The sequence below is a fragment of the Bufo bufo genome, chromosome 2, assembly GCF_905171765.1.
Source record: "Bufo bufo chromosome 2, aBufBuf1.1, whole genome shotgun sequence".
Classification (NCBI taxonomy): domain Eukaryota; kingdom Metazoa; phylum Chordata; class Amphibia; order Anura; family Bufonidae; genus Bufo; species Bufo bufo.
The window spans coordinates 585,738,563-585,760,589 of record NC_053390.1 but is presented as its reverse complement, the minus strand read 5'-3'; the positions used below and the strand labels follow the sequence as shown (position 1 = coordinate 585,760,589).

Below are 22,027 nucleotides of genomic sequence, written 5' to 3'. Positions count from 1 at the left end.
AATGGGTCTGTGTACATGAGCGTTTGTTTTTCACGCATCACTTCTGCGTTGTGTGAAAATCGCAGCATGTTCTATATTCTGTGTTTTTCATGCGGGCGCAATACGTTTTTCACTGATGGTTGCTAAGAGATGTTTTTTGTAAACCTTCAGTTTTTTATCATGCGCGTGAAAAACACATCTTAACCCCTTTTTGCAAATCTAAGGGCTCTTTCACACCTGCGTTATTGTCTTCCGGCATAGAGTTCCGTCGTCGGGGCTCTATGCCGGAAGAATCCTGATCAGGATTATCCTAATGCATTCTGAATGGAGAGTAATCCGTTCAGGATGCATCAGGATGTCTTCAGTTCCGGTACGGAACGTTTGTTGGCCGGAGAAAATACTGCAGCATGCTGCGCTTTTTGCTCCGGCCAAAAATCCGGAACACTTGCCGCAAGGCCGGATCCGGAATTAATGCCCATTGGAAGGCATTGATCCGGATCCGGCCTTAAGCTAAACGTCGTTTCGGCGCATTGCCGGACCCGACATTTAGCTTTTTTCAGAGTGGTTACCATGGCTGCCGGGACGCTAAAGTCCTGACAGCCATGGTAAGGTGTAGCGGGGAGCGGGGGAGCAGTGTACTTACGTCCGTGCGGGCTCCCCGGCCGCTCCAGAGTGACGTCAGGGCGCCCCAAGCGCATGGATCACGTGATCACATGGATCACGTCATCCATGCGCATGGGGCGCTCTGACGTCATTCTGGAGCGCCCCGGGAGCCGCACGGACTGTAAGTATACCGCTCCCCCGCTCCCCGCTCCTACTATGGCAACCAGGACTTTAATAGCGTCCTGGGTGCCAAAGTAACACTGAAAGCATTTGGAAGACGGTTCCGTCTTCAAATGCTTTCAGTACACTTGCGTTTTTCCGGATCCGGAGTGTAATTCCGGCAAGTGGAGTACATGCCGGATCCGGACAACGCAAGTGTGAAAGAGCCCTAACCAGTGTCACTTTAAGTGCTGATAACTTTAAAACGCTTTGACTTACCCAGGCCGTTCTGAGATTGTTTTTTTTGTCACATATTGTACTTCATGACACTGCTAAAATTGGGTCAAAAAAGTTAATTTTTTTACATAAAAAAATACCATATTTACAAAAATTTTGAAAAATTTGCAAATTTCAAAGTTTCAGTTTCTCTACTTCTGCAATACATAGTAATACCCCCAAAAATTGTGATGACTTTACATTTCCCATATGTCTACTTCATGTTTGTAGCATTTTGGGAATGATATTTTATTTTTTGGGGATGTTACAAGGCTTAGAAGTTTAGAAGCAAATCTTGAAATTTTTCAGAAATTTACAAAAACCCAATTTTTAGGGACCACTACAGGTCTGAAGTCACTTTGCGAGGCTTACATAATAGAAACCGCCCAAAAATGACCCCATTCTATAAACTACACCCCTCAAGGTATTCAAAACTGATTTTACAAACTTCATTAACCCTTTAGGTGTTGCACAAGAGTTATTGGCAAATGGGGATGAAATTTGAGAATTTCATTTTTTTGCCTAATTTTCCATTTCAACCCATTTTTTCCACTAACAAAGCAAGGGTTAACAGCCAAACAAGACTGTATCTTTATTGCCCTGACTCTGCTGTTTACAGAAACACCCCATATGTGGCCGTAAACTACTGTACGGGCACACAGTAGGGCGTAGAGGGAAAGGTGCGCCGTTTGGTTTTTGGAAACCAGATTTTGCTGGAATGGTTTTTTTGACACCATGTCCCATTTGAAGCCCCCCTGATGCACCCCTAGAGTAGAAACTCCATAAAAGTGACCCCATCTAAGAAACTACACCCCTCAAGGTATTCAAAACTGATTTTATAAACTTTGTTAACCCTTTAGGTGTTGCACAAGATTTAATGGAAAATAGAGATACAATTTCAAAATTTCACTTTTTTGGCAGATTTTCCATTTTAGGCTACTTTCACACCTGCGTTCAGGTGTCCGCTCGTGAGCTCCGTTTGAAGGGGCTCACAAGCGGCCCTGAACGCAGCCGTCCGGCCCTAATGCATTCTCAGTGGAGGCGGATCCACTGAGAATGCAATCGTCTGCCAGCGTTCAGCCTCCGCTCCGCTCAGTGAGCGGACACCTGAACGCTGCTTGCAGCGTTCGGGTGTCCGCCTGGCCGTGCGGAGGCGAGCGGATCCGTCCAGACTTACAATGTAAGTCAATGGGGACGGATCCGTTTGAAGATGACACTATATGGCTCAATCTTCAAACGGATCCGCCCCCATTGACTTTCAATGTAAAGTCTGGACGGATCCGCTCAGGCTACTTTCACACTTAGAAATTTTTCTAAGTTATAATGCAGACGGATCCGTTCTGAACGGATGCAAACGTCTGCATTATAGGAGCGGATCCGTCTGATGAAACATCAGACGGACCCGCTCCGAACGCTAGTGTGAAAGTAGCCTTAATATTTTTTTTCCAATTACAAAGCAAGGGTTAACAGCCAAACAAAACATTATTTATGGCCCTGATTCTGTAGTTTACAGAAACACCCCATATGTGGTCGTAAACCGCTGTAAGGGCACGCGGCAGGGTGCAGAAGGAAAGGAATGCCATACGGTTTTTGGAAGGCAGATTTTGCTGGACTGGTTTTTTTGACACCATGTCCCATTTGAAGCCCCCCTGATGCACCCCCAGAGTAGAAACTCCAAAAAAGTTACCCCATTTTAGAAACTACGGGATAGGGTGGCAGTTTTGTTGGTACTAGTTTGGGGTACATATGATTTTTGGTTGCTCTATATTACACTTTTTTGTGCAGTAAGGTAACAAGAAATTGATTTTTTGGCACGTTTTTTTTTTTGTTATTTACAACATTCATCTGACAGGTTAGATCATGTGGTAATTTTATAGAGCAGGTTGTCACGGACGCGGCGATACCTAATATGTATACAATTTTTTTTATTTATGTTAGTTTTACACAATGATTTCATTTTTAAAACAAAAAAAATCATGTTTTAGTGTTTCCATAGTCTGAGAGCCATCGTTTTTTCAGTTTTTGGGCGATTATCTTGGGTAGGGTATGATTTTTGCGGGATGAGATGACGGTTTGATTGGTACTATTTTGGCGTACATGCGACTTTTTTGATCACTTTTATTACCTTTTTTGGGAAGTAAGGTAGGCAAAATTTCAATTTCCTAATAGTTTTTATTTTTATGGCGTTCACCGTGCGGGGAAAGTAACATGACCGCTTTATAGATCAGGTCGTTACGGACGCGGCGATACCAAACATGTGTAGGGAATTTTATTTTTTTCATTTTTAATCAGTGATAAATGTGTTTTTTGATTTTTACTTTTTTTTTACCCAGACCCACTTGGTTCTTGAAGATCCAGTGGGTCTGATGTCTGTATAATACAGTACAGTACAATATATAGTGTACTGTACTGTATTTTACTTACACTTTGTCTGAACAGATCTCTGCCTTTAGCACAGATCTGTTCAGCACCATGGACAGCAGGATGCCTGAGACGGCGTCCTGTTGCCATGGGAACCTTCCCCGTCTGCTCAGTACTGGTCAGAACTTCGCAGACGGGGAAGGGTAAGGACGGGGCTGTCGGGGGGCTCTCTCCCTCTCCATCGGGGGGGCTGCAAAGGCACTGCAGCCCCCCGATGGGAGAGGGAGGGAGCTCCCTCTTACTGTTAACTTTTTCCATACAGCGGTCCGTACGGACCGCTGTATGGAAAGGGTTAAACGGCTGACATCGCATCACCGATGTCAGCCGTTTATACCAGGGTGTCAGCAATGTGCTGACTCTGGTATACCACTGTACACCAACAAATTTTCAAGGGGAGGCGGGCGGGGGATCGCACCGCCCCCACCGCCCACAACCCCCCCCCCACCCCCTGCACCACCCGCCGGCAAAAAATCATGCAGGGGTGCAGGGGGGGTGTAAAATCTATGTTTGAGGGACACTAAAGTTTCTGATCCCCGCGGTCAGGGACAGCGGGGATCAGAAACTGCAAAAAGCGCAGCAAACCGCAGGTCTGATGACCCCCCCGGGCGTTGTGACAGGATGCCATTCCCATTAACCCCTGCGGCGCCGGAATCTGCATTTAAAGTTAGGACGTACCGGTACGCCCTGAGTCCTTAAGGACTCGGGAAATAGGGCGTACCGGTACGCCCTGCATCCTTAAGGGGTTAAACGCATTGCACCCGCGCGGAAAAAACTGAACAACTTAACGCAATCGCAGACAAAACTGATTGAACTTGTTTGCAAAATGGTGCGAGTTTCTCTGAACGCATCCGGACCTAATCTGTCACGCTCGTGTGAAAAGGGCCTAATACTGTACGGAGCTCCTGCTCCGCACAGTATTCCAACGAAGTTTTATGCGAATCGACTTCGGATGTTTCATCCGAAGTCGATTCGCTCATCCCTACTTATCAGCTTACAATGTGTATTACACAGCTGGGGGTGACACAACTGCGAAGAGGCCGAAAATCGTACCAGCATGCGTCTGCTGCGGTTTCTAAGCTCAATGTTTGATTCTGATGGGAAACAGCTGTTTCACCTGCAAAAGCCCATTGCAATTACAACTGGTCGTGTGGTTTTGCGGGAAAAATCAGTGGCATGTGCATGCCGATAGAGTCTTTGTCCGCATTGCTGCTGCTGCTGCATCAATACTGCACCCCCCTAGTTACTGAGTTCAGGATATCACCTAAACCAGTTGCAAACAGATGAGTAAAATCAAGCACACAGCCATGTAATCTCCATAGACAAATACTGGTAGTAGTATGGGTACTGAGTACGTCCAGCTCTGGGACCTGCACCTATACTTAGAATGGAGCCCGCAAAGTCCCAGAGGGTGCACTGCACATGCGCGTCCGCCCTCCATTCATTCCTATGGGAGCGCCAAGTATCGCTTGGCTATTTTCATAAGTCCCATTCAAATGAATTGGCGCAGCACCGTGTAAGCATGGCCAACATGGCTCCATTCACTTCTATGGGGCTGACGGAAATAGCCGAGCCAGCGCTCGGCTATTTTCGGCGCTCTCATAGGAACAAATGAAGGGCGGCCGTGATGCGTGGTGCGCCCTCCGGGTCTTTGCGGGCTCTTTTGTAAGTATAGGTGCGGGTCCCAGAGGTGGGACCCGCACCTATCAGACCTTGGGTGCATATCCCAGCGATTTGCCCCCAATGTCTGTGATGGGAATACTTAAAGGGAATGTGCTGCCTATTTTTTTAGCTGCTTGTTAAAATCAGATACCGACGTCTCTCCCTTCCTTCTAATCTGCTGTTATTTTCTGATTGTAGATTTTTTTTCAATCCTATTTCCTGAAGATGGTTATGGTGGCTGCCATCTTGCCTGCACAGTTGTTAAAGAGGACCTAAACCTTTGCTGAAACCATGCTAGTAGTAGCAGCATTTCTCATTGGGCTTACCCGGCTCTGCTCAGCTTTTCCAACATGAGAAGTACAGAATCCAGATCCACAGAAAGGAGTTTTTCCAGCATGGGAAACCTGGAAGGTACAGAGCAGTCTGAGAAACTCGGCAGTTTCTGGAAAGGTTTAGGTCCCCTTTAACAGCATCTAGAGATGTGCTTTACAGCAGCTGCCATGGGGCATAGACACAATGGTCAGGAGGGGACCTCATTGATCTACGGGACAGTTTTCTAGGCATGCTCTGTGCAGAGGTCAGAAGGGAGTAGATAAGCTGGGATATCACCAACTGTGAATGTTCCTGTAATGATAAGCAGGATTTTAGCGGTTTAGGCAGGGTGCTGAATCTTTTTAGGCTACTTTCACACTCGTGTTATGGGCGGATGAGTCATGGACCTGCAAAAACGGATCTGTTCCAATAATACAACCGCTTGCATCCATCATAAACGGATCCGTATTATCTGTAACATAGCCAAGATGGAGTTCATGACGGATCCATTTTCTATTGTGCCAGATTGTGTCAGAGAAAACGGATCCGTCCCCATTGACTTGCATTGTGTGCCAGGACGGATTGCTCCACACCACATGGCGGACAGAAAAACGCTGCAGGCAGTGTTTTGGTGTCCGCCTCCAGAGCAGAATGGAGACTGAACTGATGCATTCAGAGCGGATCCTTTTCCATTCAGAACGCATTAGGGCAAAACTGATCCGTTTTGGACCGCTTGTGAGAGCACATGACGGATCTCACAAACGGAAAGCCAAAACACCAGTGTGAAAGATGACCCTTAGGCTGGGTTCACACGGCCGTGACAGATTTGTTCAGGATGCGTCCCGGGTGTAATGCGGCAAACCCGCGCGAGTAGGTACCCAATTGCAGTCAGTTTTGACTGCGATTGCGTTCCGTTGTTCAGTTTTCACAGAAGTTCAGGTTTGGGTTCGGTGGTGTGTAGATGTAATTATTTTCCCTTATAACATGGTTATAAGGGAAAATAATAGCATTCTTTAATACAGAATGCTTAGTAGAAGGTCAATTGAGGGTTAAAAAATAAAAAATAATTAACTCACCTCCTCCAATTGATCGCGTAGCTGCCGGTCTCCTGTTCTTTCTTCAGGACCTGTGGTGACGTCACTGAGATCATCACATGGTCCATCACCACGGTGATGGACCATGTGATTGTACCATGTGATGTGACGTCACCACAGGTCCTTTAGCCGGCAGCTCATGATTAAAGAAGTAAGAAGAGATCGGCAACTACGCGATCAAGAGGAGGAGGCGAGTTAATTTTATTTATTTTTTTAACCCTCAATTGACCTTCTACTAAGCATTCTGGATTAAAGAATGCTATTATTTTCCCTTATAACCATGTTATAAGGGAAAATAATACAGTGAATAGACTTTCATCTCAGCAACAATGCGTGAAAATCGCACCGCATCCACACTTGCTTGCGGATGCTTGCGATTTTCACTCAGCCTCATTCACTTCTATGGGGCCTGCGTTGCGTGATAAACGCACAATATAGAGCATGCTGCGATTTTCACGCAACGCACAAGTGATGTGTGAAAATCACTGCTCATGTGCACAGCCCCATAGAAATGAATGGGTCCGAATTCAGTGCGGGTGCAATGCGTTCACCTCCCGCATTGCACCCGCGTGGAAATCTCGCCCGTGTGAACTCAGCCTTAGGCTAGTTGCAGACTACTGTCAGATATCGGCAGGGAACAGCCTGTCGGACCTCTATGCACTCCGGCGTTGCCCAGAAGAATTGGCGGCCATGCAGCAGTTTTCTTCCAGCCAATTCTCAGCATATTTGCCGAATACGGCTGGATCTCTTCCGGGCCACACTATAGTGAATGGGGGCAGGCGAAGCCTTACACCAGCAGGGTGCTGAACCTCCTTAAAGAGACCAGTCCTGTAAGGAGACCTATTGCCAGTGGTCTATGGGATGGAGGTATCTCTCAAGAAAAAGAACCATCTTGCTAGTGCCACCTATTAGTAGAGGCCCCCTATTAGTCAAGATCCTCCAGTTTGTGTTTACAGAAGTAGCTTCATACGGTACGTGACCACTTCAGCAAATCACTAGCCTCAGCGGTATATAACGCAGGACCGCAGAGGCCAGTGATTGGCAGCAGCGCTCACATGCTGTATACAATGTCAACGTTGCAGCCTGTACACACAGGGCAGAGCGGCGGGGAATTACATGGTGGGTTTTATGCTCTCTTATTATTATAACCCAGTGGGGGAGATTTAAAACTGGTCTAAAGGAAAACTGGCTTAGTTGCCCATAGCAACCAATCAGATTCCACCTTTCATTTATCAAAGGAGCTCTGGAAAATGAAAGGTGGAGTCTGATTGGTTGCTATGCATCCGCCATCAAGTGGCACTGGGATTTTGTACTGCACTTTATCATAGAGTCCATTGCCCAGTGTGAATCAGGACAGAGCTCTTCCCTGGCTGGATGAGGTTACACCACCGATACATACATGACAATGTCCTCTACCTGTGCTGGGGGCTGCTGCCTTCATTACAGTCTATGCAGATGCCGCTTCTTCAGCCACATCCATGTGCACGGGCACTTCCGGCCCAGCTGTGCAACCGCAAAACAAGTCCCCCTTACTCGTTATGCATGAACCGCTCTTAGCGGCCACACGTACGTTACTGCCCCGCACACCCCGAGCACATCATTGTCGGAACCTAGAGACAAGCGGAACGTTCAGCTCCGGTTCACGGGCTCGGGGAGGACGGACCGCAGCTTCATCCACCCGGAAGTGTCCTGTACCGGGCAGTCAGGTACTGAGTATGTATGTGGTACCAGGGGGAGTTACTTGGGACCTGCTGGTGACTGGCATTCCGGGGGTCAGTAGAAGGGCTAGTTAGCAGTCCTCTCTCTGCCCTGCCCTACATGTGGACAGGGCTGACATCAGTATGGAGACCTGTTGTGTGCCTCCGGTCATTGCTCTGGAGGTGTTAGGGTTTGTTGTGTCACAATCACTTATGTTGTATTTGTACAGTAGATTCCTTACCTTAAAGGGATTGTTACCCTTCAGGGGCCAGACCCCACAGACGTCGTCGCAGAGGGAAGCATACTCACCTGCTGGGTTCCCTTCCCAGACATCCCAACCTGCAAAAACTCATTTCAGGGAGGTTTTCATTTTTTTTCCTTTCACGAACTTTTTATTACATTTTCCAGACATATGCAGTATCTGCACACTTTGCTCTATGGTGTGGAGGACTGGGCTCATTCCCCTGCCCCAAATTATCATATTTATGTATATGATTAAAGGGGTTCTGTCACCACCTATAAGCCCTGTGAGCTAAGCATCTGCTCATGTCCAGGTAGCATTCTGATTTCTAAGGTGGCCTTATAAAAGCTATTTGTGGCTTTATTCTGCGGAAAAACAGGTTTTACTAACCTGTCAATCACTGAATTAAGGTGCCCAAGCAGGGGAGGTCTGTGGATGCATGGTGCCCGGCCGCACGCATCGCCGTTCGTGCCCAGCGCCGCCTCTCCCTCCTCCCGCTTTGAGATTCCGCGCGTGCGCACAGGCTCAGCCTGATGCGCCGTTGTGAACTGCTGGAATCGGCTTCTTCTTGCACTGTGCGCACGCGCCGAGAAGGGGACACTGCTACAGGTTGCCGGAAAGGTTTACTGCGAGTAAACTAGAGATGGGAAGTTCGGATCTTTCACATGAATCTTCAGTTCATTCGCTGAGCTGACAAGAAGCAAGTGAACCCTGTGTGTAATTATCTACCCCACTGTAGGAAAAAAACAAGCATCCGGGGGGTAAATAATATAATTAAAATGGAGGGTTAAATGTGTAAATGTATTTAAAAAAAATACATCTCTCTCAATAGTTATATAGCTACTGAATGAGACAGAAGAAGATGCCTTTAACATATATATCTCCTTGCGAAGCCAATTTGACCCTAAAGGGTTAATTCAACCTGTAATCTAAACTCTGTCCTGTCACTTCTCTTATCTCTCTGCTCTCCTATCAGTAAACCTTTCCGGTTTCACATGCGGGTGTCAGGGAGCCGCTATCTAATAGCGGGAGACTCCCTGAACTTCAGGGAGACTTGAGATCCCTGCCTTCCACCGCCTTGGACCAGTCTCCACGCGTGAATATCCATTTTGACGTGGGTCACGTGGCCGCCACAGCAGGGATGTGTCACATGACCCGCATCAAATCGGATGGAGACAGGAGCGAAGAAGCAGGCAAGTATGCTTCCCTCAGCAGGTTTGGTGACTTGGAGGATCTGACAGAAAGGCCCCTGAAGGTGAACAACGCCTTTAAATCCACAACAGAGCAAGCACAGACTAAAGCGGACACTTTTTGGCCTCTGTCAGGTAAATGGGTCCTGATGATATATTTGGCGTATGGACCGGGAGCAGTGAAAACTGACACTGCAGTGGGAATGTAACCTAGCAGATGGAATATCCTTAAAGGGGGTTTCCAGGAGTTCAATATTGAAGGCCTACCTTCAGGATAGGTCATCAGTCTCTGATCAGTCGGGTCCTGACTCCCAGCACCCACCCCTACTCAGCTTTTTAAACAGGAGCACCTCGGTCTTCTGTGACATCACGTTCATCGGTCACATGGCCCATGTGCATAGAAGTGAATGGGCTGCAATATCAAGCGCAGCCGCTATCCAATGTACAGCGCTTTTCAAACAGCTTATTGGCGGTGGCGCCAGGAGGCGGACCCCCACCGATCTGACACTGATGATTTATGATCAGCAATCTCCAGCACTCCAGCTATGATGAAACTACCACTCCCAGTATGCACACTTGCTTGGCTGTTCTCAGAGCTCCCACAGAAGTGAATGGAGTATGCTAGGAGTTGTAGTTTTACAACAGCTGGAGTGGCAGAAGTTGCCCCTATGATGTGCTAAACTAAGGGGGCAGTTACCTCCTAAGAACCACCCAGTGTCTGCTTGTATCTGGGATCTGTAATGTTCTGGTGTTCAGATGGTATTTTTTTTCTTCTTCTTAGGGGTCTAAACATGGCGACTGTGATAAACACAGAGTTGGATCCAGTTTTTTTGAAGGCACTTGGTTACCTCCACTCTAAGAGCAAAGATTCTGCTGAAAGACTGAAGGCTTTACTGGATGAATCTCTATGCAAGGGCATTGACTCTGGGTATCGGCCTCCACAAAAGGTTTGACCTAAGCATAAGAATAATGTTTAAAGGGGTTCTGCAGTTTTTTTAAACTGATGATCTATCCTCTGGATAGTTCATCAGCATCTGATCGGCGGGGGTCCGACACCCGGGACCCCCGCCGATCAGCTGTTTGAGAAGGCAGAGGCGCTGGCAGTGGTGCCGCGGCCTTCTCACTGTTTACTGCAGGCCCAGTGACGTCACAACTAGTATTACTGGCCAAGTGAACAGAGCTTAGCCCCGCCCCGGCTATTGATACTAGTCGTGACGTCACTGGACCTGCGGTAAACAGCGAGAAGGCCACGGCACTACTGGACAGCGCCGCTGCCTTCTCAAACAGCTGATCAGCAGGGGTCCCGGGTGTCGGACCCCCGTCGATCAGATGCTGATGATCTATCCAGAGGATAGATCATCAGTTTAAAAAAAACTGCAGAACCCCTTTAATTAAGGGTGTTTTCATACAAAGGGTTTTAATGGCTTTTTGTGAACTTTTGCATTTTTTTGTAGTGTTTTATTTGCACCTTTTGTTTTTGGGGCACCTTTTGTTTTTTTGCAGGAAAAACACCAGCTCCAGATATTAGCTGAGGGTCTATGGAAAATACAGGCTACACAAGCGTTTCTTTGCATATGTTGTTTTTCTTAATTACCGTATATACTCGAGTATAAGACAAGTTTTTTGGCACATATTTTTGTGCTCAAAAAGCCTCCTCGTCTTATACTCGAGTCTAGGTCTTAGCTCCGGTAATAGCAGGCAGTGCGAGGGGCGGCGCTCACTCACTGACGTCACGCGCCTGCGCCGCCTAGTGGGAGCAGGCGCGTGACGTCAGTGAGTGAGCGCCGCTCCCCGCACTGCCTGTATTACCGAAGCAAAGACAAAGTAAGATATCCAAAGTTAAAGGTTACTGATTAGTTTATAAATATACTGCTGTGAGCGTCGGAGAGGGGGATTTGTGGATGGCACTGTAGGGGGATTTGTGGATGGCACTGTAGGGGGATCTGTGGATGGCACTGTAGGGGGATTTGTGGATGGCACTGTAGGGGGATCTGTGGATGGCACTGTAGGGGGATCTGTGGATGGCACTGTAGGGGGATCTGTGGATGGCACTGTAGGGGGATCTGTGGATGGCACTGTAGGGAGATCTGTGGATGGCACTGTAGGGGGATCTGTGGATGGCACTGTAGGGGGATCTGTGGATGGCACTGTAGGGGGATCTGTGGATGGCACTGTAGGGGGATCTGTGGATGGCACTGTAGGGGGATCTGTGGATGGCAGTGCCATCCACAGATCCCCCTACAGTGCCATCCACAGATCCCCCCTCCCCTAAACAGTGCCATCATGGCACGGTTTAGGGGAGGGGGGATCTGTGGATGGCACTGTTTAGGGGGGATCTGTGGATGGCACTGTTTAGGGGGGAGATCTGTGGATGGCTCCCTGTATTTAATGCAGAGTGTGTGTGTATATAATGCACACTCTCTGCATTAAATACAGGGAGTCACCCTCTTGCAGATGTGTGTATATAATGTAGAGTGTGTGCATTATATACACATACACTCTGCATTATAGCTGCATTTCCCACCCTAGTCTTATACTCGAGTCAATAATTGTCGGCTTATACTCGAGTATATACGGTAGGTTGCGTTTTGCTTTTTGGCTTTTTTTTTTTTTTGCCTATTTTCTTTCTATTTAAAAAAAAAAAAAGCAGCATGCTGTAGCTCTTGGCTTGTTTTTCAAGTATTTTCACATCGCCTACTCCTATGGAGAAGAAACACCATAAAGAAAACGCTAGTGGGACCACGCTATCTCTGATAGCATTCTGTGTAAGTTTACATACAATCACTGATAACACCTCCCCTGTGTCCAGCTATCAGTGACTGACAGCTATCTCTGTATACACACTTACACAGAGAATGCTATCAATCACTGATAACGCCTCCTCTGTGTACAACTATTAGTGACTGACAGCTATCACTCACTATATTGTAGTTTAAAGTACTCAACAAGACGGGAATGGCCGAGTGCGCATGACGGTCCGGCGGCTAGCAGGCTTCCTTCTGTCTCCAAGGAGACCAGACGCTAGTGACGTAGGTCAGTGCCGTTCGCTACATGTGGCTGCCCTCACTGGCGCGGGACTCATGGGGACGGGCGGAAGCGGATATGACGCGGCTTACCTGATTGGTCATGCGCCGCAATGAGCCTCCACTCGTAATACCAGCTCATGTGACCTACAAGGACACCGCTCATAGGATAGGACTGCTGTTAAATACTGACCATTTGGCCCCATCTAATTACTCCTCCTGAGGACGCAGAACGGCGAAACGTACGTCGAGGAGCTCACACACACCCATTCTGACTCTTACTGGTATGACTTGAACTTATCTCTGGCTACTCCTTTGGGATATTTTTATGTACCTCACTTTGTTATTCTGTATGCCAACTAGGGAATAGGGGAGATATTGACTCCATGCTGAGCTATTCATAGAGTGCGATCGGCTCTCATTAGACTCGGCACACTACAGGTCACTCAATACCTTCCCTCCCTTGTTGGGATGCTTACCACTGACGTTTTACTCCTAGTAAGAGTTATATTCATATTGAGTATAGGTGGTGTTGTGTATTGGATACATTCACTATATACTTATCTATTATCTTAATATACAATATGTTATATGTGTCTTATCATGTCTAAACTGTGATTATTTTGAATAAAGGATATCAAAATTTTAAAATTTAAGGGACGTGTAGTTACTCATTCAGTGTGGTTGACAGCTATCTCTGTATACACACACAGGGAATGCTATCAATTACTGATCACACCTCCCCTATTTACAACTATCAGTGACTGACAGCTATCTCTGTATACACACTTACACAGAGAATGCTATCAATTACTGATCACACCTCCCCTATTTACAACTATCAGTGACTGACAGCTATCTCTGTATACACACTTACACAGAGAATGCTATCAATAACTGATAACGCCTCCTCTGTGTACAACTATCAGTGACTGACAGCTATCTCTGTATACACACTCACACAGAAAATGCTATCAATTACTGATCACACCTCCCCTATTTACAACTATCAGTGACTGACAGCTATCTCTGTATACACACTTACACAGAGAATGCTATCAATAACTGATAACGCCTCCTCTGTGTACAACTATCAGTGACTGACAGCTATCTCTGTATACACACTCACACAGAAAATGCTATCAATTACTGATCACACCTCCCCTATTTACAACTATCAGTGACTTACAGCTATCTCTGTATACACACTCACACAGAAAATGCTATCACTGATGACACCTCCGCGTGTACAGCTATCGGGGACTGTCAGCTTTCTCTGTATACACACTTAGGCCGCATTCACACATTCGTGGATTTTCACGGACCTTTTTCCGTAAAAACCCGGCCTGCCATCCTGCTGAGTTCAGGAGCGCACGGCTTCATTGGTTGCTATGACGCCATGTGCTTTGTGCCACTGCCGCTGTACAGTAATACACTCATGTGATCTATACGAGCGTATTACTGTACAGTGGCGGTGGCACGAATTGGTTGCTATTACACCGTGCGCTCCTGCACTCAGCAGGCCGGGTTAATCCACGTATGTGTGAATGCGGTCTTATACAGAGAATGCTATCAATCACGAATAACACCTTCTCTGTGTACAGCTATCAGTGACGGACAGCTATCTCTGTATACACACTTACACAGAGAATGCTATTACTGATAACACCTTCTCTGTGTACAGCTGTCAGTAACTGACACCTATCTCTGTATACACACTTACACAGAGAATTCTATCAACCACTGATAACACCTCCCCTGTGTACAGCTATCAGTGATGGACAACTATCTATGTATACACACTTACACAGAAAATGCTATCAGTCACTGATAACACATCCCCGTGTACAGTTGAAGTCAGAAACAACAAATATTTTATTGTATAAATTGCAAGTTTTATTGAATCTTCTCCCAGAAAACTATACATACATCTGCTCAGCTCCTCCTGCTCTATAACATGCTGCCTGCAGATAGCACTGCATTTTGTGGTGACAGGTTTCATTTAATGTATTGTCTTTTTAGATCTCTCCTCAGCTGGGTTGTGTGGACCTTCCCTAAAGCGTACTTTTATTAATATCTAACTTTCATGTCTATCTCCTAAACCTACCTAGGATTTGTCCATTCGCAATGTCTTCTCAGTGGGGGCTGACTGCCTAAATCCTATAAAAGTGGATTGCCAGATCATCTGTTCCTGGCAGAGTCTGGTGACTCTTTGAACTTTATGGGAGAAACTACAGACATCTATTTTAATAGGAAAAGCATATAATCTAGGTGAAAGGCACCAAGAACTAGCGGTTAGAAGTGTGGTAAAAGACAAAATGAAAAATAATCTGTCAGCAGTTTTGGCCATGCTAAACTGCTGACAGCACTAGGTAGTACCAACACCTATTGCGGAGCTTTGCCCATCAAAAATAGTGGGGAGCTTTATTCTGTCATGTTCTTCTCTGTCTAGGGTGGGGCTTCACTGGGATAAGCTCTCTGCATTGAGGTGCTCCACATCCCCTCCCCTCTGCATGAAGACTATAGCATCCTACCAGTAGACCACTATAGCTATCACTTATCATGGAGGAGGGGCTGTGGAACAGCTCAATGCAGAGAGCACTTCACAGTGAAGCCCTGCCCTGGGCACTAACAAGAGTAGAATAAACCTTCATATTCTCACTACTCCTGATGGGAAAAGCTCCACAAAAAACAGAAGTATGTTTGCACTGCTGTCCCCAGCCCTTACCTATTGCTGAAAAGCCTGGCAGCATTCTACAAGGTCAAAAGTGCTGACAAACTCTGTTTAAGTAGAATATGGTTGACATTTGTCCCTTGTTCTAGGACTTTGAGCAGTCTAAAGTGACACTGCCAAAACCGAAGCCAGATGTTAAGCCTAACAGTTCTACCTCAGGAAGCATCCTGAAACCACTGCCAACAGAGAAGGTGAAGAAAGAGGCAGAGAAGAGGTCATTGGATAAGGTAGGTCTACGGTCTGACAGTCCTGCGGTTCTGAACACATGTCTTAGTTGGTGCTATACTTTGGTTATAAACCTTTTCTTGTAATATACGGTTAGATTATAGTATGATTGCAGTGTTTGGTGTCATAGTCACTTTGTGCTTGTCATGATAGATGAAGGGGGATGTTAGTGACCCTGTTGATTTGCCAAAGAAACCTCGCTTGGAGAAACCAGAGGCACGCTCCTCTCCAATCACTGTGCCGAACATTAAGGACATGCCTGATCTCTCCAGCTTTGATGAAACTAGTGCCGATGACTTTGCCATGGAGATGGGTCTCGCCTGCGTAGTCTGTCGGTGAGTGACTGAAATCTAATTTCTAAAAAAGACATCGCTTTTGATGACTCTCCATTTCATAGACACATGTTACGGTTTTAAAATTTCCATTATTTCACCATGCCATTTTTTTTTATATAATTCCAGACAGATGACAGTTTTTTCCGGTAATCAGCTGGTAGAATGCCAGGAATGCCACAATCTCTACCATCAAGATTGTCACAAACCTCAAGTCACAGATAAGGATGTGAATGACCCACGCCTGGTCTGGTACTGTGCACGCTGCACTAGACAGATGAAGAGAATGGTAAGATCTTTGAACAGGCTCGGACTGGGTTAATTGTCCGGTGGGCCATTGACCAAGATTTGGGTTCTCAGTCCCCCACCCCTTGCACAAATACACATGAGACACTAGACTGCAGGCCCCATTTAAAGGAATGGAGGATGGCTGCGCAGTGCCCCCTCCATTCATTTTCCCACTCCGTTCTCGTTGTAGGTGCGGGTCCCAGAGGTGGGACCAGCACCTATCAGACAATGGGGGCATATCCTAGCGATATGCCCCCATTGTATATGATGGAAAAAACCCTTTAAGAGTACCCTAGTCCAAGACATAATACTGGCAGGGTCTCCAGTACCGAACAGTCTTAAGGCAGCAGGCTACTACTGAAAAGATATGTATTGGTGTAGTTTTAGAGATTTTCAAATGGAGGTCAGGTGATGATAGTCGTACAGTGAGCCCGCAATATGAATTTTACTGGTGGGCCCTAGGCACACCAGTCCAACACTGACTTTGAGTGTAGGAATCTGACTCTAAAGAAGTAAATTAGGATTGTAAAATGTTGGATGTCATATGCTTTGGACAGTCCACGTAATCACTGGCTCCCATTAAATTGTAAGCCAGTTACATCACGTTCATCTGTCACATGGTCTAGGTGCAGCTCAGTCTCATTCAAGTAAATGGATCTGACCTGCAACACCAAGCACAGCCGCTATCCAGTGTATGGTGCTGCGCTTGGTAAGCCGCAAGGAGGCTGCATAGCTCACCAGGAGTCACCCTCCACCTATCAGGTACTAATGAACTGTCCTGAGCATAGGTCATCAGTATAAAACACTTGGACAACCCCTTTAAGTTTGCATAGCATTTTTCACGAAAACCAAATGATAGGTACCATTATTGATTACTTATTAACCTTACAGTCGGGAGCCACAAAACATATTGGAACTCTAGTGATTATCAACTATCCACATGATAGGTGATAAATCTTAAACCATAGGAGACTCCTCACTCTCACGATCACTGGGGGATCGCACACTTTTGACCTGTCTGCAGAATAGTTCAATTGATGCAGAAACGTCTCCTGCCCAGGAGCTCTTTCAGGTGAGACTCTGGCATCTAATGCTTGCCCTGGCAGTCAGCCTCCTCTGCGGTGCCTCCCGATGTTTGATCGACCCTTTGGCCAGAGAGATGGTTCTCCACTTCTCAGTTCATTTATCGTACTCTGATTACATAGCATGGTAGAGTTTAATAAGCTTGTATGTAACTTCTTTATCCCAAGATAGAAACACATCAGTGGTCTTGTCACATGTTGGTGACACCTTATTTAAGCAGTTCTTCAGTTACTAGCGGTAATTTAATTTATTATTCATTTGCTCTTGTAGGCACAGAAAAACCAAAAGCCTCCGCAGAAATCTTCACCCTCAGCAGCTTCTGCTACACTGCTGGTCGTAAAGGACCCATCCGTCAGCAAACCGGAGATGAAGCCCAAAGCAGATTCCACAAACACATTCTTAGCTTTCAAAAGGACAGAAGTTAAGGTATTGGTGTGTTTTATCTGCTCCATAATGAAGGGGCCACAGTGATGTGACCCCTTCAAGGTCTTTCCCTGCACAGTGTCGCTCCCAGGCATTGACTGCTCAACATCATATTTTTATATATATATTTTTTTTTTCTTAGAGTTAGGGTCCATTCACACGTCCGTGGAATGGGTCCGCATCAGTTTCGCAATATCCGGAGCAGGTGCGGACCCATTCATTCTCAATGAGGCAGGAATGGATGCAGAGAGCACACTATGTGCTCTCATCATCTGCATTTCCGGAGCACGGCCCCGAACCTCCGGTCCACAGCTCCGGAAAAAAAATAGAACATGTCCACATGCAATTGCGGACAAGAATAGGCAGTTCTATGAGGGTGCCGGCCGGCTGTATTGCGGATCCGCAATACACCACAGACGTGTGAATGGACCCTTAATGGGATTCAGGCATTCAGATAACACCCCCACCACAACCTTTTTTCAGAAAGCAATGGTAATTTCTAGTGATATAACATAATTGTTTGTTATGGCAATACCCCTTTAAAATATCTGCAACACATCTGAAGCACAGGACAATCTACATGTTTAACACATGCAGATTTACTGCAGTTCACCCACAAACAGTAGTGTGGATTGACCCCTGGGAACTGCTTTACAGTAACTTCAAGGAAATCTGTCACATGGATTATCACTTATAAAGTAAAACTATTCCCATGTAGATCATAACACCTCCTTCCCTGATGTACATCTTTGTATGATATGCAAATTAGGCAGTAAGGTGCCCAGAGGGGCGTTATTTTCTTTCAAAGGTGCCCAGTTCCGCCCTCCAGCAGAACCCAAGCACGCCTCTCCTGTGCTGAGACTCCACGCCCCCATCAGCGCCGTTCCCCGCCCCTCCCCCCGCTACATCACTGACGCGAGGTAATGCCGCCCACACTTGCCTTCAGTTTCGCAGAGAAATCTCGCGCAGGTACATGCCCAGTGACGCATTTGAGGCTGATGCCCATAGCACGACATGAAGCACGCAGGTAGTCTTCGGTACTGCGCCTGTGCAAGTGTGGGCGCCGTTATCTCGCGTCAGTGATGTAGCGGGGGGAGGGGTGGCAACGGCACTGATGGGGATGTGGAGTCTCAGCCCAGGAGAGGCGTGCTTGGGCTCTGCTGGAAGGCGGGACTGGGCACCATTGAAAGAAAATAGCGCCCCTCTGGGCACCTTACTGCCTAATTTGCATAAAATACAAAGATGATTTTCACAAGATAAAAAAAACGGCAAATTGAAGGTAAGGAGGTGTTATGTTCTACATGGGAATAGTTTTACTTTATTAGTGATAATCCATCCAAGTTATGCCCTATACACAGGATAACTATTAAATCGGTGGGGGTCTGATGCCTGTGCCCCCCCCCCCCACCCCCCCACCCACCTGAGAATGGGGACACAGTTCCCGGAAATTTATGGACAAACATTCTCTATGGAACTATGGAACTACCTTCTATCTCCAGCAGTCCCATAGAGAGTATGTGATTGGTGAGTGTCCCAGCAGTAATCCCCCCATCAATCCTGTGGATGATGAATACTGTAGTTCTTCTAGTTGGAATACTCCTTTAACCTGTACTGGTTCTTCTGGCTCTTTCTGTTGTGACTGTTAATTGTGTTGGCTTTATTCTCATACATGGCCAAAAAACTGGACATTTCTACACAACTGAAAAATCCCATGTCAGTGTTAGTATTCCTCTCTATGTCTGTGTGTCCTATTAGGTGTTCCCACAAATGGCCCTTTGAATCAGATCATGACATGCTTCTTTCAAAATTCATTTCAAAGTGCATCTAACATGAGGCACCTTCACATAAATCGGACCACAATATTGGGCTTGATTGCTGCGACCACTGCGTAGGCGGACAAGTTGGGTTTCAGGTTGCTGCAACTGACTAGTCCAAGTCCATATCATGGAGCTGGAACATAGAGTAATGGGTAGGCTTCTAGTTTACTAGTTTAACCATTTATTGTCATGGTAGGGGCACTTTGAAATGGTTTGGCTTTCTCCCTCTGGAATTTAACATTTTCTCTATTGCTACACTCGCATCACAGTATTCATACTCGAGATCCTAAATCCTCTTGTGCCCCAGTATTTCTACTGCTAGCTCCTGTTCTGAGAATGGGATCCTAAGCTTTGTATGTCTTTCCATGGTGCACCTCAAGGTGTGGTCAGTGCACTGACGACATCTTCTTTCCAGCTATTAATAATCCAGGTTCAGACACAAGCGGTGAGAGGATCTGTGCGCCATCTGGCAGGCAGTGTTATGTAGACACGATAACAATGGAGACAGGTAGGGGTTGTGTGCTGAGTAAACCCTTTTATATTTCCTTTGTCAACATGATTCTGCGTGCTGCCTTATCTAAATCATAGCCGGGCACATATGTTCATTGCTAGGAGGATGTGGACATGTGCTTGTATGCATTTGCATCTCGTGTTGGATGGAAAATAGCGTTTGTTGGTAAGATGTTACCTTGTGACAACTGATAAATGAAATGAATGGCTTGTCTATTTCATACGAGTATATTTTGAGGCCGCCCGCTTCCATGAAATACTTGTCTAAAATCTCAATAATATTAATAGAATTCTCTATTCAATTTCTTATTCACATTACAGGCATCATCTGCAGCATCTGGGAATGCCTCCAGTTCTGGAACATCATCCTCGGCTGCCAGTGGTCTTACAGGGTGGGCAGCGTTTGGAGCAAAAACTGCTTCTGCAGCAATTGCCTCCTCTAAACTAGGTAACACAACCCAGGCTGCTGCTGCTCCCCCTGCTGGTAAGCCCCCCGCACTGTCGGCAGCTCAGAAGCCCATGGGATCAAGTAGCTTGACACCCGTAAAAACAGGATCTGCATCGAAGCCAGGATCTGGGAGCAGCAGTACAAATTCTGCTCTGTTAAAACCCTTGCCGCCTCTCATATTGGGAAAGACTGGTCTCAGCCGTACCATGAGCAATGAGAATGTCAGCAAAACAGGCCTTCCAAGTCCAAGCATAAGTTCTTCTGGGGGTAGCATCAGCAGCCAGCTAAGCAGTGGTAATGGAGGAGGCAGCTCTGCAGGCAGCAGCGGAAGCTCTGGTAGTAAAGCTCCTGTAGATCCCAGTTCTCAGCCGTCAGGGGCCAAAGGTCCTACGTCTCAAGAATCCCAGTTAAATGCCATGAAGCGACTCCAAATGGTTAAAAAGAAAGCTGCTCAGAAAAAACTGAAGAAGTGAACACGTGGAAGGACAGACTACAACTAAGAACTGTATTGGTGGAATGAGATGTTGCTGTACAACATGAATGTAGTAAAATGACATTCTGAAAACCATTTCTCTCATTCCTGTAGTGGACTTTATAAGAAGCAGCAATGGAGGGATTACCATTGGTATTGTCCATAGCAACCCTTAGCCCCAGTTCTTAGAAATATCCTTTGAAGCGTCTGTGCCATTCACACAAGCGTTTTTTGCGGATCCATCATAGATCTTCAACAACGCTTCTGTTACGATAATATAACCATCGTGAACGTATCCAGTTGTATTATGTCTTCTATAGCCATGACGGATCAGTCATGAACACCATTGAAAGTCAATGGGGGACGGATCCGTTTTCTATTGTGTCAGCATTGCAGCATTATTCAGTCCGCTGGTGCCACAGTCGCTTACAGTTCTTGTTTACTCAATGACATGCCATACTAGACACGTGTTCTGTGTCCATTATTATATAAATTAATATTCTATATCATTCACTTCTTAGAAAATGTGTAAAATGCACTTTTAGTTTACATTAAAAATGTGAAAACCTAGAATGTGTCGGCAGATAAGAACCATTTGGCCCATCTAGTCTGCCCAATATACTGAATACTATGGATAGCCCCTGGCCCTATCTTATATGAAGGATGGCCTTATGCCTATCCCATGCATGCTTAAACCCCTTCACTGTATTTGCAGCTACCACTTCTGCAGGAAGGCTATTCCATGCATCCACTACTCTCTCAGTAAAGTAATACTTCCTTATATTACTTTTAAACCTTTGCCCCTCTAATTTAAAACTGTGTCCTCTTGTGGTAGTTTTTCTTCTTTTAAATATGCTCTCTTCCTTTACCGAGTTGATTCCCTTTATGTATTTAAAAGTTTCTATCATATCCCCTCTGTCTCGTCTTTCTTCCAAGCTATACATATTAAGGTCTTTTAATCTTTCCTGGTAAGTTTTATCCTGCAATCCATGTACTAGTTTAGTAACTCTTCTCTGAACTCTCTCCAAAGTATCAATATC

At 46.1% G+C, this 22,027-nt stretch overlaps 2 protein-coding genes across 6 annotated transcripts in view; one reads left to right on the top strand and one right to left on the bottom strand.

Annotated features, from left to right (window-relative positions):
• Positions 1-8,074, bottom strand: part of GSTCD (glutathione S-transferase C-terminal domain containing) — a 173,362-nt gene extending 165,288 nt beyond the window's left edge. For 2 of the 3 annotated variants that reach the window (XM_040418245.1, XM_040418247.1), the window contains exon 1: positions 7,920-8,019. In XM_040418245.1, the coding sequence (XP_040274179.1) occupies positions 7,920-7,944 (25 nt within the window). In that variant the 5' untranslated portion in view covers positions 7,945-8,019. The other variant, XM_040418246.1, reaches the window with a different exon arrangement.
• Position 8,075: 1 nt separating this feature from the next.
• INTS12 (integrator complex subunit 12) lies at positions 8,076-21,223 on the top strand. 3 transcript variants are annotated; one of them, XM_040418249.1, is made up of 7 exons: positions 8,076-8,209; positions 10,414-10,579; positions 15,479-15,616; positions 15,768-15,949; positions 16,076-16,235; positions 17,588-17,743; positions 20,389-21,223. In XM_040418249.1, exons 2-7 carry the CDS (start codon positions 10,424-10,426, stop codon positions 20,986-20,988), a joined length of 1,392 nt encoding a protein of 463 aa, XP_040274183.1. In that variant the 5' UTR covers positions 8,076-8,209; positions 10,414-10,423; the 3' UTR covers positions 20,989-21,223. The 3 variants fall into 3 exon arrangements, with proteins under 3 accessions (XP_040274183.1, XP_040274184.1, XP_040274182.1); XM_040418250.1 differs by lacking the exon at positions 8,076-8,209 and adding an exon at positions 9,517-9,767; XM_040418248.1 differs by lacking the exon at positions 8,076-8,209 and having other exon boundaries at positions 10,196-10,579.
• Positions 21,224-22,027: the final 804 nt, after the last annotated feature.